This window comes from Mytilus trossulus, chromosome 4 (genome assembly GCF_036588685.1).
Source record: "Mytilus trossulus isolate FHL-02 chromosome 4, PNRI_Mtr1.1.1.hap1, whole genome shotgun sequence".
Lineage (NCBI taxonomy): Eukaryota > Metazoa > Mollusca > Bivalvia > Mytilida > Mytilidae > Mytilus > Mytilus trossulus.
In genome coordinates, this window is record NC_086376.1 from 12,273,231 (window position 1) to 12,291,345 (window position 18,115).

General features: G+C 32.2%; 1 protein-coding gene across 5 annotated transcripts in view; it reads left to right on the forward strand.

Moving 5' to 3' along the window:
- The window catches only part of LOC134714698 (multiple C2 and transmembrane domain-containing protein 1-like), a 95,158-nt gene that overhangs the window by 30,202 nt on the left and 46,841 nt on the right, over nt 1–18,115 (forward strand). For 4 of the 5 annotated variants that reach the window (XM_063576186.1, XM_063576188.1, XM_063576187.1 and 1 more), the window contains one exon: nt 7,763–8,271. In XM_063576186.1, coding sequence (XP_063432256.1) covers nt 7,763–8,271 — 509 coding nt within the window. Of the gene's footprint in view, nt 1–5,656; nt 5,815–7,762; nt 8,272–18,115 lie in introns of those variants that run through there. The other variant, XM_063576192.1, reaches the window with a different exon arrangement.

Consider the following 18,115-nt stretch of genomic DNA (forward strand, 5'->3'; position numbering starts at 1 on the left):
GTTCTTTTTCTGTTGTCATGTGTTGTTGGTTGCCTTGGTCTAATGTACTGTGTTCTGTATCTGTTGTCATATAATGTTTGTTGGTGTGGTCTTTTGTTCTGTTTCTGTTATCATGTGTTGTTGGTTAGTGTGGTCTTATGTACTGTGTTCTGTATCTGTTGTCATGTGTTGTTGGTTGGTGTGGGCTAATGTGCTGTGTTCTGTATCTGTTGTCATGTGTTGTTATTTGGTGTGGTCTAATGTACTGTGTTCTGTATCTGTTGTCATGTATTGTTAGTTGGAATTATGTAATGTACTGTGTTCTGTATCTGATGGCATGTGTTTTTGGTTGGTGTGGTCAATTGTTCCGTTTCTGTTGTCATATGTTGTTGGTTGGTGTTGTCTATTGTTCTTTTTCTGTTGTAATATGTTGTTAGTTGGTGTGGTCAACTATGCTGTGTTCTGTATCTGTTGTCACATGTTTGTTGGTGTGGTCTATTGTTCTGTTTCTGTTGTCATGTGTTGTTGGTTGGTGTGGTCTATTGTTATGTTTCTGTTGTTGGTTGGTGTGGTCTATTGTTCCGTTTCTTTTGTCACATGTTGTTGTTTTGTATGGTCAATTGTTGTCATGTGTTGTTAGTTGGTGTGGTCTTTTGTTCTGTTTCTGTTGTCATGTGTTGTTGGTTGGTGTGGGCTGAAGAACTATGTTCTGTATCTGTTGTCATGTGTTGTTAGTTGGTGTGGTCTAATGTACTGTGTTCTGTATCTGTTGTCATGTGTTGTTAGTTGGTGTGGTGTAATGTACTGTGTTCTGTATCTGATGGCATGTGTTGTTGGTTGGTGTGGTCTATTGTTCCGTTTCTGTTGTCATATGTTGTTGGTTGGTGTGGTCTTTTGTTCTGTTTCTGTTGTCATGTGTTGTTAGTTGGTGTGGTCAACTATGATGTGTCCTTTATCTGTTGTCACATGTTGTTGGTTGATGTGGTCTATTGTTCTGTTTCTGTTGTCACATGTTGTTGGTTGATGTGGTCTATTGTTCTGTTTCTGTTGCCATGTGTTGTTGGTTAGTGTGGTCTATTGTTTTGTATCTATTATCAGGTGTTGTTGGTTGGTGTGGTCTATTGTACTGTGTTCTGTATCTGTTGTCATACGTTGTTGGTTGGTTCGGTCGATTGTTCTGTATCTGTTGTCATGTGTTGTTGGTTGGTATGGTCAATTGTACTGTTGTCTGTATCTGTTGTCATGTGTTGTTATTTGGTGTGCTCTTTTGTTTTGTTCTGTTCTCATGTGTTGTTGGTTGGTGTGGTCTATTATACTATGTTCTGTATCTGTTGTTAGTTGTTGTTGGTTGCTGTGGTCTATTGTACTGTGTTCTGTATCTGTTGTCAGATATTATTGGTTTGTGTGGTCTATTGTACTGTGTTTTGTATCTGTTTTCATGTGTTGTTGGTTGCTGTGGTCTATTGTACTGTGTTCTGTATCTGTTGTCAGGTATTATTGGTTTGTGTGGTCTATTGTACTGTGTTTTGTATCTGTTTTCAGGTGTTGTTGGTTTGTCATTGTACTGTGTTCTGTATCTGTTGTCAGTTGTTGTTGGTTGGTGTGGTCAATTGTACTGTTTTCTGTATCTGTTGTCACGTGTTATTATTTGGTGTGATCTTTTGTTTTGTTCTGTTGTCATATGTTGTTGGTTGGTGTGGCCTATTATACTGTGTTCTGTATCTGTTGTCAGTTGTTGTTGGTTGGTGTGGTCTATTGTACGGTGTTCTGAATTTGTTGTCACATGTTGTTGGTTTGTGTGGTCTATTGTTCTGTTTCTGTTGTCATGTGTTGTTGGTTGGTGTGGTCTATTATACTGTGTTCTGAATATGTTGTCATGTGTTGTTGGTAAGTGTGGTCTATTATACTGTGTTCTGAATCTGTTGTAATGAGTTGTTGGTTGTTGTGGTCTATTGTACTGTGTTCTGTATCTGTTGTCATGTGTTGTTGGTTGGTGTGGTCTATTGTTCTGTTTCTGTTGTCATGTGTTATTAGTTGGTGTGGTCTATTGTTCTGTTTCTGTTGTCGTGTGTTATTAGTTGGTGTGGTCTATTGTACTGCGTTCTGCATCTGTTGTCATGTTTTGTTGGTTGGTGTGATCAAATGTAATGTGTTCTGCATCTGTTGTCACATGATGTTGGTTGGTGTCTATTTTTCCATTTCTGTTGTTGGTTGGTGTGGTTTATTGTTCTGTTTCTGTTGTCACATGTTATTGGTTGGTATGGTCAATTGTACTGTATTCTGTATCTGTTTTCACATGTTGTTGGTTGGTGTGGTCTTTTATTCTGTTTCTGTTGTCATGTGTTGTTGGTTGGTGTAGTCTATTGTACTTTGGAATATACCTGCTTTCAGGTGTTGTTGATTTATGTTTTATATCTGTTGTCACATGTTGTTGGTTGGTCTATATAACTGTGTATTGTATCTATTTTCAAGTTTTGTTAGATGGTGTGGTCTATTGTACTGTGTTTTGTATCTGCTGTTATTTTATATTAATTTTTATTTTCTCAGTTTTTTTATATTGGTGTTTGTGTTGGTTTCTGTGCACAGAATGCCAAATAGTACGACAATAAGCAACACACAAAACCAAATGACGAAACATCTAGTTATGATAGGACAATTATCAGTTGTGTAAATGTACAGTGTAATCTAATAGTTTCAACAGTTAGTATAAAAGAAGCATCAGTTATGTAAATATTTAATGTACAGTGTAAACTAATAATTCTGTTTATTTAATTTTATTCATGTCAGCATCAGTTTATATTGAACATTGTAATAGGATATGCAGAAGCTATTTATACTGGTTAGTAAAAACCTGGAGTCTCACACAAAATTACATCAGACAATTAATTGGAAAATTGTCATTTAAGTCAGAAATGCATACCAATTGGCATCATTGATCACTTGAGAACACAATTAAAAACTAATTAAACGTTTAAATCAATAAACTTTCTAACACCCTGGTATAACAATATAGTTAATATAGTCTGAAGTGAAAAGACATAAAACTGATTCCAATAACATCCAATATAAAAAATACTCTGGTTATTTCTCAGCCGAGCCACTTTCATAAAATATAACAATATGCATCCTGAACCTTCCCACGATAAAACAAAGTTAACATCAAATTAAGGAGTGCATCTTGCATTTTCCCGTATTAAACTTATACATAATGCAATCATTTTATATGGGTTACTTTCTTGCCACACTATAAAATAAAAATGTCAACCCAAATGAAGCTAAAGATTGTTTCCTGAATAGAAAACATGTTAATCTTATTTTTAAGTAATAATTGATTTATAATAAATCTTGAAATAGGAAGTAGTTTTAATGTCACTAGACTTGAAGTCATTAATGATTTGAATGGAGATCAATGCTCTGGTGCAGTATGTTTTAGTAAAAATAGTACAAAAATCAAAATCAATTATTATTTAATGCTACTTTATTTTAAGTTTGATTTTGATGAAGTATTATGCTTTAACTTTAAATCATAGGTTCACATTCAATAATGAATAGTCTATTGTTTACATATAAGTTGAAAAAAGTTGCTGATTTTTTATGATTCTCTTCTTCTCTAAACTGACACCATAAAGTGGCTATAAATATTAAATTGATAATTCCGCTTCTTTGAGATGCACAAGTCAATTATAAATAAAGAACACACATAAGAACACCACTGTTCCTTTTTATGGAAGGCTTGTAATCATATTTTGATAAAACTGCCATATACTGTATGTACCTGTCTCAAGTCAGCAGCCTGGAACACAATCTGTAAAAACTGGATCAAAATAACAATTCATAATCAGAGCCCGTATTCTTTTTAAGTTTTAATTACATGTAAATGTTTCCTAATCTGGTGCGTCTGTTGTGTAACTAGAGTATTTTTGTCACTGTTGTGACAGTCATGGAATTTAATGTCAGTATTTTATAACATCATCAGCACACTCAATGTCATATCCCTGGTGGCAGAAGTTAATCAGCTAATCGTGTCCATAAAACTGGTTCATTAATGAAAATTAATGTGATAATAAAAGTAAATCATCACCAATTACAATAAATGTACAGACACTGACCTAGGTTCAGTGGTGTGGTATAGAAACAAATAATTCTAATCATAAAAGATGTAGGCAGATTTATAGAAAAATCTACTGTGAAATAGGTGATAATTTCTTATAGTTAAAACAGCCAGATAGGTGTTTATATGAAGAAGCACTAACAGAAATAATAATCATGACTTTGACATATTGGAAAATAATTTTCTGATGCGATTTATTCTTATTGTGACATAATTGGAAGGATGTTTTGTGATTAAATACTTTTTTGTTAAAACATATTGATTAAACTTAAAACAAAAAATAAACATTTGATTATTAATTGATGTACTTTTAGAATACTTAACTCTCCATTTCTTACCAATTAATAAAGGTTTTCAATCAGTAGAAAAACCAGTTCTGTTTGTTTATCTTGGGAAATAGTCAGATTTCTTGAAAACTACTGGGAGATATCATTACAATCAACGCTTAGTGACATAGAATTTAGATTGAGGTATTGAATGCATGGTGAAGAATTACAAACTGAAACATTGTGATCAGAATATTTAGATGGAAATTAAACAATTCTGTATATCTCATTATCAAATGAGGAACTGTTACCTGGTAAATACAGGTGTGTGCCAGGATATATAGTTGTATAGCATGTAAAACAGTGATTTAATTCAAAATGAGGAAAACATTGTTAAAATGTTTGAGTCTAGGAGCTGAAAATAGGGAAGGTAAAGTTTTTACATCTTTGCATGATATGTACAGAGGTACTCACTGGTACTCACAGGTCAAATAATTAAGAGACACAAGGGGTTAAATTTTCAACCAGCTTTGGGTACTCTCAAATTATTTTTCAATAGCTAAAGATACAAATGGTAAAAAATCATTTGCCATATATATATATATAATACAAAAGGTAAAATTTGTTATCTATCTTGAAATCCACAAGGTAATATTATCAGTTTGATTAGGGCCGGACCGTGCTCAGAGTATTTTTGACCAGCTTTGAGTCTACAAGGTAGAATTGTGCAAATTTGTTGTCCAGCTTTGAATCTACTAGTTTGCATAGGATGCTCAAAGTTAAATTGTTGACCAGCTTTTGGCTTAAGTTCACAAAGTAGTATTGTCAATTCGCTTGGAATACACATACAGTAAAATAGTTGGCCAGGTATGAATCCACTAGGTGAAATTGTCAGTTAGGTAAGGGTACACAATTGAAATTGTCTGCCACAAGCCATCTAATAACTTTTTCCAGAGGAGTTTAAACTGACACAAACTGCAGTTTTCAACATCTTGCTGCAAATGTCAAATAGCTTGTCAACACAATAATATACTTTCTGGTTTTCAACTTTCTTCAGGTACTGTACAATTTACGCTTTTACTCAAAGATAAAGGTCATAGCCAAGGGGTTATATTCATCAGTGGATTAAAGTTTTCAGTCAGATATAATCTACTTTGAAGAACTTCATATTCAATGTCAAGGTCCAGTTATTTAATTACCTATGGACATATAGCTGTCCACTGTGAATAAATATAAAACTTTAAATATTTATGTAAATTACCCACAGACATGAATTAGAATTTATTTCGCTGTATGATTCACAATGTCAACAAATCAGTTTTATATACATGCTTCCATATAAACAGTTTGTTTTTCAATAAACAATTGAGAAACAAAATAACTCTTGTACATGCATAGCTAGTGCATTACTTGAACTAATATAAGAAACTGTTGGATAACTTATGAACATGGTTAAAAGTAAGTTGATTTCTTATTTTAATGACGAAATTGAATTTTCATCAGTTTATTTGAACTCAACTCTTTCCAAAAATTATTTTCATGTTTATAATTATACTCAGTTCAAAGTAATATTATGGTTTGCTACCCCAAAATACCATTTTGCTTTGCTGACCCCTCTTGATATACTATATATGCCAATATCTTTTGATGTCCTGGCAAAAATGTAGGTTAGATATAGATTATTTATGGTTGATCTAGTTTTCTTGTAAATGTCTTTCACAATGATTCTCAAGAGCTGAGACAACTTATTAAGTAATATTCCAAAGGGACTTGAGTACAGAATCTGAAATGATGTTTTTGCAATGAACTCTGAACATTTATAGTGAGATGATTATATTTGGATACAGAGATAAAAGGAGATTTTATATAGACTGACCAGTCAGTTATGATCAATGCAAAAAAATGATTAAATATATGACTGTGACAACACACAGACAGCCTTACTTAGTCTCAGTGATTTAGAATCAAATAATTGACACAAGTAACAAGTGAACAGATCTGCATCTTCAGTCTTTTTTCTCTCTAGCTTACTTGAAAAGTTGTTGATATATCACCTACATTTGTTTACATTGATTCTAAATGACATCATCAATGGATTATTCAATAGTCTACCAACTTTAGGCCTGTTTTTGTATTACGTAAACATTTAAGACTGAAATTTAATCGGATTTGAAATGTTTTAATTGTACAGGTGTTGTATAATATAAACTGTTTTTTCATTATTTGCTAATATTACTATGGATTCCTTTGTTTTCATTGGTACCAATTTTTCGTGGATTAAGAAAAACTTACATATTTGTGGATGTTCCAGGGGTGGATTTAGGTGGGGTGTGTCGGGTGTGCCCCCACCCCACCCCCTAAAATTTGCAAAGCTTGGATTATCTTCAACTTATTTAAGTATCATAAGAGACCATTCCATCTTTTTTAACATTCAAAGTATATATAACACAGTCAGTTTAACAGAATAAAGGTTTAGCTGAATTATGTACCATATTACATGCTTGGAATCCCAAGAATTTAAACATAACTTGTTTGTGGGGAACATATTAAAGTCTGGCACAAGCTCCGAAAATCAAAAAAGTCAAAAACAGATATTATGAAAGGACCATTAAACATCACTGAAAAAAGTAAAATTTTCTTAGCAAAACATGATACTACTAGTATCAGGTGAGCAATTTTGAAATGACTCGTCTCATTTTACGTCTGAAAGTCGGTCGGCGTCTATCAGTCACTTCTTCACATTTCAATGGTATTAAATTACTGAAGATTGGCAAGACTTGTGTTATCATGGTGTATCAGGAGTGTTAAAGTCTTCTTAAATAAGGCAGTTAAATTTCACAAGCCTGTAGAAAATGTGATAGTCTTTGAAAAGTTAATTTTGTGGTTCTCCTAAACCCAGAAAATCCATGAAAAATGGTATCCAACAAATATAAAAGAATCCACATTAGTTGATTTTGCTGGTCATATAGATTAACCATAAATTATAATTTCAAATAAACACATGTTTTGTATATAAATTATCTATACAGAATTTATCATAAAAATGAAATTAATGTATCTATGAAAACATAGTTTTTTTCTACACTTTAATTAGTACCAATTAAGCAAAATGAACAAATCTACAGTTTCCGTAATTCAGGTTCACATGTGGCCAGGAAACTTGTTTAGTTTTGTTATAACACCATAAACTATGAGTATATATAAACAAGATCACTTACATGTTATGGTGTTTGAATAATAAAAACTGTTTTTTATTCTACATCACATGTATTATTGATAGCACTTTGATCTGACACCTTATAATTAGCTCTTCTCATATGTTATTAATAAACAAATACTGCAATAAAAATTATACATCCTCCAATGGATTGGTTTTATTATCCCAATTTTATTTATTATTTTATAGATGCATCATCAAAATCAACAGACAGAAGGGTCAAAAGTTCAATAGACCTCAGAACAGTGGATTCCTCACCATCTCGAGGGGAATCCCCTCCATCTCCCCAAGCCACTTCAACCAGAAGACGGTTCTGGAATAGCTTTCGTAACAAAACAAGTAAAAAACTACAACGCAAGAGCAAAAACAAAGAAGTCAGTCTCTCGGCAAGTCAACCAAATATCTGTAATGATAAAGAACCAGAGGACCTGAATGAAGATCTTATTGTATATTCCTCACATTCAATAGAAAGTAGAGAAAAAATGTCCCGTAAAAGACTTGAAAAGGCTAAGGAAATAGTAGAATCTAGTCCTGACAGAAGTTTAAGTGATCCAAATGTTACACCAATTAAAGAACGGGTTAATGAGCCGACATTTAGTGGTGGGAGTGGTCACTCACATAGTGATGAAAATTATGACAGAGAAGATGAGGGGGATAGCGGAATAGCCGTGATAGAAAACCCTGCTCCAGCTGTTGAGGTAAGATTTAGGGAGGGAGATAGTGGAATAGCTGTGATAGAAAACCCTGCTCCAGCTATTGAGGTAAGATTTAGGGAGGGGGACAGCGGAATAGCTGTGATAGAAAATCTTGCCAGGGTCTGTCAGTACTGCCTGGATTGGATATTCACCATGATTATGTGTGAGATTTTGCAGTGTTCACAAATGTTAAACCTGTTACACAGCTATGGACAAATACATTTTTGTATCTATAAGGCATCAAATCAAAAATCAAGCCAAGGATGAAATGATTTAGTGTGAATCTATCCCCACAACAAGCTTTGAATGAAAATGTAGCTTTATTATTTTTGTTTGGTTGTTTTGGTTTTTATCTTGTACTTTTTATTCCTATAATAGTAAAGAATCCAGACTACACCATCAATATATCAAGACTCCTTTATAATTACATTGATAAAGTGTAGCTAAGGGTGAAACAGAAAACTTTGTTGAAAGCTGATAAAACTGAATGTTATATTACATGATGCCTAATATAAATACAGGATAAATATAGGGGTCAGAGTTTAACAAAGAAGTGATGATCTTTGGGATCTGGATTGCATAAGGCAATTACCGGTAGTATTGTGTCAGATTGATTCAAAGGGTTTCTTAGGTTACCATTATTCCAATTTTTTGGAGAACATCGATTATATTTGTGTATGCATCAACTTTGATGTCAGTTTATATGCTACAGTAATCTTTGATTTTATGGACGATTAATAATTGTGGACAGATCAATATATAGACTATTAGTAGTTTCTGTCAGTAGCTATTGATGGAGTATTTAACTTGAAAAACCCTATAATGACATAAATCTATAGAGAAATATGGTTGTATAAGTACTGATACTGATTATTGTCTGGGATACAGGATCAATCACAAACACAATAATTATATGTAATTATAGACATCTAAATTTATTTATCTTAAAAACAAACTTAAACAAATATTAGAAGAGAAATTTGATATTTTAAGTCAGTGGCACAAGAAAAAAAATAAAATTTATACTTTGATACATTGATTCCTTCTTTCGGTTTTGGTAACATATGTTAGATAATTGATGTTTTGATTTGTATTTGTGAATGCAAAAATATGAAATTTCAATAATATAAAAAAGTACCAATCATGTTTGCATCCTTGCGAAGTTACACTTGTTGTACACCAAGAGATCAAAAAGCTATTCAAAATGTTAATTAAGCTATTCTGAAGTAGGCAAATGAACCATAAAGTAAAACTTGAACAAAAGGCCAGGTAAAGATCTTTGCTTCATTAAGTTTTACTTTTCAAAAAAATGCAATTATATTATGCATATATTGGTTTAAATAGAAGCTAATACGAGGTCCATCACTCTGAGGCCTAGGATGGCAGTTTTATTACCAGAAAATTATTTAAAGACAAAAGTGAGTGTAAAATGGAGATTAAGAAATCTGATCTCAATGTAATAATCCAAAATGATTTCTGTACAAACCAAAACATGACCCAAATTCCAATATGTTGTTTAGGACAAATAGCTTTCAATTTAGGTCATGACTAGCAAATATGACTGTTTTGGACCCTTTGTTCATGTCTCACTCTTGTGAAGCTCTGAAAAATATATCATTAAAGAGAACAAAGTTTTTATTGAATCCTTTTTCAGAGCTGTAAAATGTTTAATGAAGGTTAAGCAAACAACAATCAATCAATACAATGATAATGGACATCATTCCACTTTTGTCTCATCATTTATGATTAAGTTGTTTGTACTGTTTGGTTTGCTTCTTCAATTATTAATTAAATGAGTTATTAGCTCACCTGGCCTTTAAGTTGACTTTGTATGGTACTTTCCAAAGTTGAGGTATATTTTTATATTCTTCTGTCAAAAAAGTCTTTGATATTTGATACTGAATTTCTGTTCAAACAAATACTTAAATTGAAAAGACAATATAAAAAAAACAAGATGTAATATTATTGTGAATGAGACTCTCCACCGGAAACCAAATGACCTAGAAGTAAGCAATTTATGTAATGCTCAAACTGGTGCAAGGGCCATGTCAAATTTGCAGTGAGGTGAGATATTTTATTGCTCCTGAATGCCTCACTGTGACTTTAAAATAAAAAACAGCAATACAAGCGCTGTTCCTTAGCTGATTGTGATTTCTGAAAATATGCATACAGATATATGTATCAGATATCCTAATGGGAGTTTTTATTATTGCATTTCTCACCAAGTCGCATTATTCACAAAAATAAAAACCCTTCAGTGTGTTATAAGAACCTATAAGCCTTCTTAACTTTTGGTTAATTGATGTCAACTTAATTTTGCTCTTCTTTATAAAGCTTCCTTTTTCGCTGTCAAATATTCTGTCAAAATACTTTGATTGACAGTTTTGTATCCCCACAGTTGATGTTATATAATTTACTTGTTGATAAAAATACATTCAGCTTTATATTTACTTTCCTAACTTTTTGTTAATTGGTGTCAACTTAATTTTGCTCTGCTTTATAAAGTGCTTGTTTTCTCTGTCAAATATTGTCAAAATATTTTTGATTGACAGATTTGTAGCCCCCCCAGTTGACGTTATATAATTTACTTGTTGATAAAAATACATTTTATATGATTGAACAGTTGTTTTGTCTCTTGAGGTTTAACAATATAAATCACATCCACAGAATTCTGCTCTTGTCGCTTGAAGACCATCATGTGAGAATTATATTGATTCAGACAAAACATTATCTGGTATTATAAATTGAAATTCTATTAGAACTTAAAATGATTTTGATCGGTTGATCTGGATTCCAGTATCTAACAGTAACAACACGGTGATGTCAATTAGCTCTTTGTATGTTTTCTTTCATTCGGCCGTTCTATAATTCCAAGATTGGATTGATCTTCCTGACATTTTCTATGATGAGTTATAACTTTGTGAAGTTTGAGGTCCATTCAGTTGTCAGAGTAATAAACTGATCAGAAATCACGAAGAAATAATGACAACTTCAGCTGAACTTGTCCAGGCATTGGTGATCAAACCTCTCCATGCAATACGATGTAAATTCCAAGGGTTTTCTAGTCAAGGAAGTGACAGTGAGGAATCGGTGGTCGGAAATCTCTCAGAGGTAAATCTTAGCTTTACTTTATCTACAACTTTATATACTGTATGAAGTGACAAATTATTTGTTTGAAACTGAATTAAAAAATGTTTACATTTCTTCTTTCAAACAAAAATTTCATTTGTCTAGATTGTTGTTGTTGTGCATGAAGATATTGAGCTGACATTTTGTTTTGACAGTCCATTTATAAGAGTAGGCTACAGATGGAGATTGTGTTTTGTTTCTGAATGTATAATTTTCACAACAGATAAGGGATTTTGGTAGTAGATGCCCTGATAAAGGCTAGTCTTAATATTGTCCCTGTGCTATTGTTTATCATGTTCATAAGGTTAGGGTTTTGTCATGATTCAGAATAATTTGAGTCCATTTGCTGCATAACTAATAAAAGTATATATAACTGATACATGTGAGATTCAATTACATATTGATAAAACAGTATTCAAAAGTTCTAAAATGTCAGTAAACTAGGACAAAGACTTTACATGTATATTATACTCTCCTTAAGGAAGATGACACACTTAATATATAAAATATGAACCCCTTCCAAAAAGTTGATGATCAGGTTTACTAACATAACATGCATTGTGCTTCCCTTGACATATTTTGGTTATAAGACTGCTTCAGATCCAATCATTGGATCACTTTTCAAATGGCCACTGTGCCTTTTGTTATTAGTTAGTGGCTGTCAATCATTGGATCACTTTTCAAATGGCCACTGTGCCTTTTGTTATTAGTTAGTGGCTGTCAATCATTGGATCACTTTTCAAATGGCCACTGTGCCTTTTGTTATTAGTTAGTGGCTGTCAATCATTGGATCACTTTTCAAATGGCCACTGTGCCTTTTGTTATTAGTTAGTGGCTGTCAATCATTGGATCACTTTTCAAATGGCCACTGTGCCTTTTGTGATTAGTTAGTGGCTGTCAATCATTGGATCACTTTTCAAATGGCCACTGTGCCTTTTGCTATTAGTTAGTGGCTGTCAATCATTGAATCACTTTTCCAGTGGCCACTGTGCCTTTTGCTATTAGTTAGTGGCTGTCAATCATTGGATCACTTATCCGATGGCCACTGTGTCTTTTGCTATTAGTTGGTGGCTGTCATTTTTGAGTTTCATCTTCTACTTGACATCTACTTTAAAGAAAACCATGATCAAAATAATCCTAATGGTTCCATTGAGAATAGATATTTCACTAATGATGTGCCAACCTATTGACATTTAAATAAAAGATAATGTCAAATCATAATCTGAAATGTGTAGGATAATCATAATTCTACTTAGAAAGAACTTCACCATCAGTACACTTTGTGAGGCAGAATCCAAATTTAATAGGAAGATTCTTTGTGAGGGTACTAACAGAGACTATGTTACCATGAATCAGATGATCCAACTAATATGGCTATCTTAAGTGAATGATGTGATTGAGATATTTTTATTCAACCACTGAATCAATTTGGTCAATCTGGCCTTTATCTAGGATCCTGGTGAGCCATAAGTCATATGTAGAAATTTTTTTTTCGTGAAATGCAGCTTTAATTTGCCTGCTTTTAGAAAATTTGTTTAGTGTTATTGTTTGGCTCCTTATTTAGGGGATGTAGTACTTTCTATAATCTACATATGTGTAGACAAGGAATTAACAAAAAACCAGTTGATACCAACTTAAGAAGTATTGAGTAGGCTTAAACAGTTCTCTGTAAGATCCTTCACATTACTGCTTTGGTTTCAGTTATTTGAAGGGTCTTGGTGGCCATGTGGTCTTTGTAGTACTACTAACTGTAATCACTAGCCAATCAACACTGAGGTTGTGAGTTCAAACCCTGCTCATGTGGGTGCGTTCAACTCCAATCTTAATTGACTAGGATTGTCTTGTTTTCCTATAGAAGGTCTGTGGTTTTCTTAGGGCACTCCAGCTTCATCCACAAACAAAAATTGGTGGCCAAGAGATAGCCCAAAAGAAGCGTTAAAACACCAACAGTCAATGTATCAACCATTTATTTGAAAAAATCCTTACTGTTTAATTTTGTGACTATATATGAATTTGGATATTAATTTCCAATGACAGCATTTCCCAGTGTTTACAGAGTTATTTTCATATTCCCCAAAATAACCTGTAGAAAAATCTTGTGGAAGACAACATATAGACATGGCTATACCAATAATTGCTAACATGAAACTGTAGTTATCACTATATTATCTGTCAATTTAGCTATGCATGTTTATTCTCCATCAGAAGTTAATTTGTATTATTGAGTATTTCAGTAGATTAATGCTAGCAACAAAATCATTATTCTGTTCTTAAAGATTTAAACATAGAAAACTGTTTTTAAAAGAACCAATTATATGATGATAGGTTGAGTTCTATTGATTTTCTTATGGTTTTTAACAACTAAAATAGTGGTGGATCCAGAAATTTTCATAAAAGGGGACCCTCTGAATGCCTAAGAGGGGGTCTGATCCAGTCATGCTTTGGTGATTCCCTATATAATCAACCAAATGTTTTCCACAAAGGGGGACCTAGAAGGGGGTACTGGTCACCCTGGTGTCCCTCTAAATCCACATATAAAATTTTAATTCATTTCACAAAGAAAAAAAGAGAATACTTAAAAAAGACTTGTATAAGTTAGAAATGTCAGGTGATATTGTAAATTAAGATTGTTCAAATTTTTTTAATATTTTCTGTCTCTAGACACTAAGCAAGCAACAACCAACCCTTTTTTATTTGTTATCAAATATTAAAATTATATTAAAAAACTGAAAGAAATAAAATTTCGTCTATAAATTCCTGATCCATATCTGTCCTTTTAGTATCCAAATGTTCTCAGGACATTAATATTGAGCTGAATTAGTTAATTACAATATAATTTAGTCTCAGTTCCAGAAGAAGTATTGCTAAGAATGGTGTACTTTTCACAGAATTAATCCCCTGATATTGGTTCATATGTACCAAGTACATATTATTGTAATTTCTGTTAATTTTAAGATCTTTCTTTATTTCATGTGTTTTTGGTATACAAGTGGATGATGATGAGTTACTGGTTTAGATTGTGTGTATCTTTCTGGATGTCAGATTTGTTTGGTCCCCCTCAACATTGAGTGAGGGGACATAGAAATCCTAGGCTTGTCTGTCCCATCTGATATATATATATATATCAAACTCTTATCAAATCTTGTAAAATGTTTTATTATATCAAAGGTTTATATTAGCTATTGTCTGGCACAAATGGGTAAGTCCTTCAGAAAAGATTAGTATCCCTTGAAAATAAATATGATTTGGAAAATTGCATTGCAAGCACTTTCTAGCTTACTCTCTTGAAGAATTGTTATGCATTTCATTCAAAGGTTTGCATCAGAAATGTCTGGGAAGAATTGAAAATCAGTGCTGGTCAATTATACCTTACTGGAGTTATGTTTCTTAAAAATGTAAAGGTTCCTATAGGAAATTGTATTGGTGGCTCTCTTATGAATACATTTTTATGTCATATTTTTATTAGATATATACATTAAAGGTTTATGTCAGATCAATGCAAATCAAAATTTGTAACAGGAGATATAGGAAATAGATATAATATGGAAAGTAACATTGATAGTGATCTTAAACATACAATTCTTAAATATATATATGAAAAAGTTTGAAAAACAAAAAGAATCGTTTTATAGCTATTACCCTTTTGGCATAAAAAAAAATTGCCCTGGGCCATTTGAAAGAGGTTATTTCATTTAACAGTTTTACAGAATTCATCTGATACTGCACACATCTAGTCCTGTTACTAAATATAAGTACAGTAAACACTATTTCAAACACTAGTTAGTATGAAAGTTTGAAAGCCTTTTTCATAATTCTTCCATGTGAAAGAAAAATGTAAAAAGTCTAAAACTCTGTGTCAAGTTTAGGGGCTGATTTATTCAACATGTTCTGTTTTATTTACTCAAAATGTATAAATAATACTAGATGTTATCAAAATAAAATACTTGATTGTTGTATTTTAAGATATTTTGTGTAAAAAGATATCGGAACAGCATGATACCAATTTATCACAAGGATTCTGTTCTGGTACTGTATCCTGTATTTACACATCTTACTGGTTTTGATTAAAGATATCATCATCTAAGTGGGGAAATTAGATGTTAAGAAGAAGAAAGTTTTTTATGTTTCGGAAGAATTTTATCAGATATTAGTTTTGCTCCACTCCTTAGAAAATGAAACTGCAGTGAATCAAATGTCCCCATTTTATTTTCTGTGATACATGTTACAGAATAATACTACAAATGTCGCTTCATTGTTTCCAAATGAAACTTTCCATTTCAGATCTATTGAATTTCCCATTTTCCTAACTGTGTTCAATGGGAGATAACTCAAAAATATTATACAGTGTTCAGGTTCACTAATGTGAAAGGAAATTCAGTATATTATATTTCAATATAACTTATCTGTAACAAAAGATATAACATAATTTTCTATATGAAAAAGTTCTTATGTCTAAAGATAACTAAACAAGGATGATAATTTTTTTACTTAGGCCAAATTAAAACATATGCAGTTACATACTTTAAAAAAAATAGGGTCGACAGATTGGCAATTTTTTTTTCTTCCCCTAAATTTTTATTTTGGATTGTCAAAATACGGGGGGAAAAAATGTTGTTTAATACTGATAAATATCTTCTAGACCGTGGACAATTTGAAGTTTATATAAACACTTTGTGAACAATAATCTCAATTATGGTCTGCAAAATTAAAAAAAATATAATAAGGATCATAAGATTTATGGTTCTGCAGCTACAATAACTTGCGAAGTATGTTGTTTTAAAAATTATTTCCCTGTATTTGCAATTTGAGATATAGGGTCTTTCTTAGAAGAAGTTTCAAATGTAATAGAATCTTATGCAGTCTAGATATTAGGTCCTTGATTCATATTACCAGTCAGATTTTGTTTGTTTGACTAATACAGATAAGATTTAGTGGTAGGACCTAGGTGATTGTAACTGACTGGCATCTGTGATGATAGAGGAAGTAGAAAGCTTGAAATACAATAATCAATCTGAAACAAACCAAAAAAGATAAATTATCAATAATCTTTTGTAATGATTCTTGGATCTATTCAAATTCAAAATAAATTCAAAACATGGTTTCTAGAGGCCATTATTTTCTGATGGTTAAATTTTTCAAAGTAATAAAATCATATACATGTGTATTGTGTCTTTTAATGACAATGACGAGATTAAAAAGCTTATGGAAGATTCTGTTTGTTAAAGTATTCGGAATACAGTGCCATGTAGGGTTTCATCATCTGTGAAAATAAAATAGATATTTTTTAAAGAGTCTGATCAGACAAAATTTTGTCATTGGCTGAATTGGTCTGATAGATTTAACAGTATTTATATTACCAGTGAGAATTCCTGATTTTGACATGAAAATGATGGAGATTCTCATGCAAGGCCATACACTTTAATAGACACAGTAATCTAAGGTTATCAATTACTTCATATTCCACTCAGTTCATTGATCTCTTGTGCTGTTTTAATGAGGGGTGTCTCCAAAAGTAGGAAAAGTAGTATCTTTAAAAAAAAAAAAATCTTTCGAAAATACATCATAAAGGTATACAATTGGAAAAAACAAAGATGTTACTTTAAAAATTAGGGTCAAGAGCATCATCATCAGGAACACTGTATAATTTATGTGCATCTAAATTGATTTTTTTTAGATATACTTCAGTCTTGCATTGTAAACACTCAAACCAAGGGATGAACAATTAGACCTTGTTCTCACTAGTTAACAAGATTAATCTTTAGTCTGTAGACAGGAAAGATTGACCTTCAAATGGACTTTAAAAGTCCACCTCTAAAGGTTGTTTTAAAAAGATTGATCTCTTCTTAATCGATCATTTCTCAAAAGTAAATGGTTAGAATGGTCGTAATCGATCCTTCTACAAGTGAAAGTGTTATATTTAGGTATGAAAATCATTCTTTGCATGGTCAGTTTGTTATATCCTTGTAAATGTCTGCCTCTCAGGGGATTTTTCCATAATCTCCGAGAAGTTGACAGAATGTGAGGATAAGACGAGTAAACAAAGAAATATTCTGATGTTTTTGCCTCATTCTTCTGACCATATAAATCCTATTTCTTGGCTGCTTATTTTGTATCTTCAAATGAATTGAAATTTCTCCTATAAGTGATACAGCTACAGACGTGGAAGTTCTTGTATGTACAACAAATTTTGAATCTTTTTGTAAAATATTGATGGCCCTGAAAAGGACCATTTATAAGAGACACCATTGGCACTAGATGCATGTCAAAGTCTTATTTCCTCGTCTTTCAATGGGCTTTTTGTAATGTGAACGTTGCCATTTTGGTTATTTACATTTGTGACGTCATTTTCATGGGAGATAACTTGTGTACATATCAAGGAACTGAAAAGGTTATTCGCAGGTTAATGATAAGGTTATTAAACGCTGGTGTAAATTTTTATGGTTATTCGTCCTTCCTTGGATGAAAATTAACTGAATTATTCCATGTCCCGTGATAACTTATTGCCCTATAGAATTGGTTGTAATATATGTAAGGTATAATAATATGGTATTTTTTTTTACATTGTTGAAGGTTGTACGTTTGTCTGTACAAACATACACTTCATTTGATCTGAGGTGGATAATTGTCTCATTGGAAATCATACCACATCTCCTGATTTTTATGTATGACCAAAAGGGATCTAAAAGGTAATGGTGGGTGCATGAAAATATATTGATTT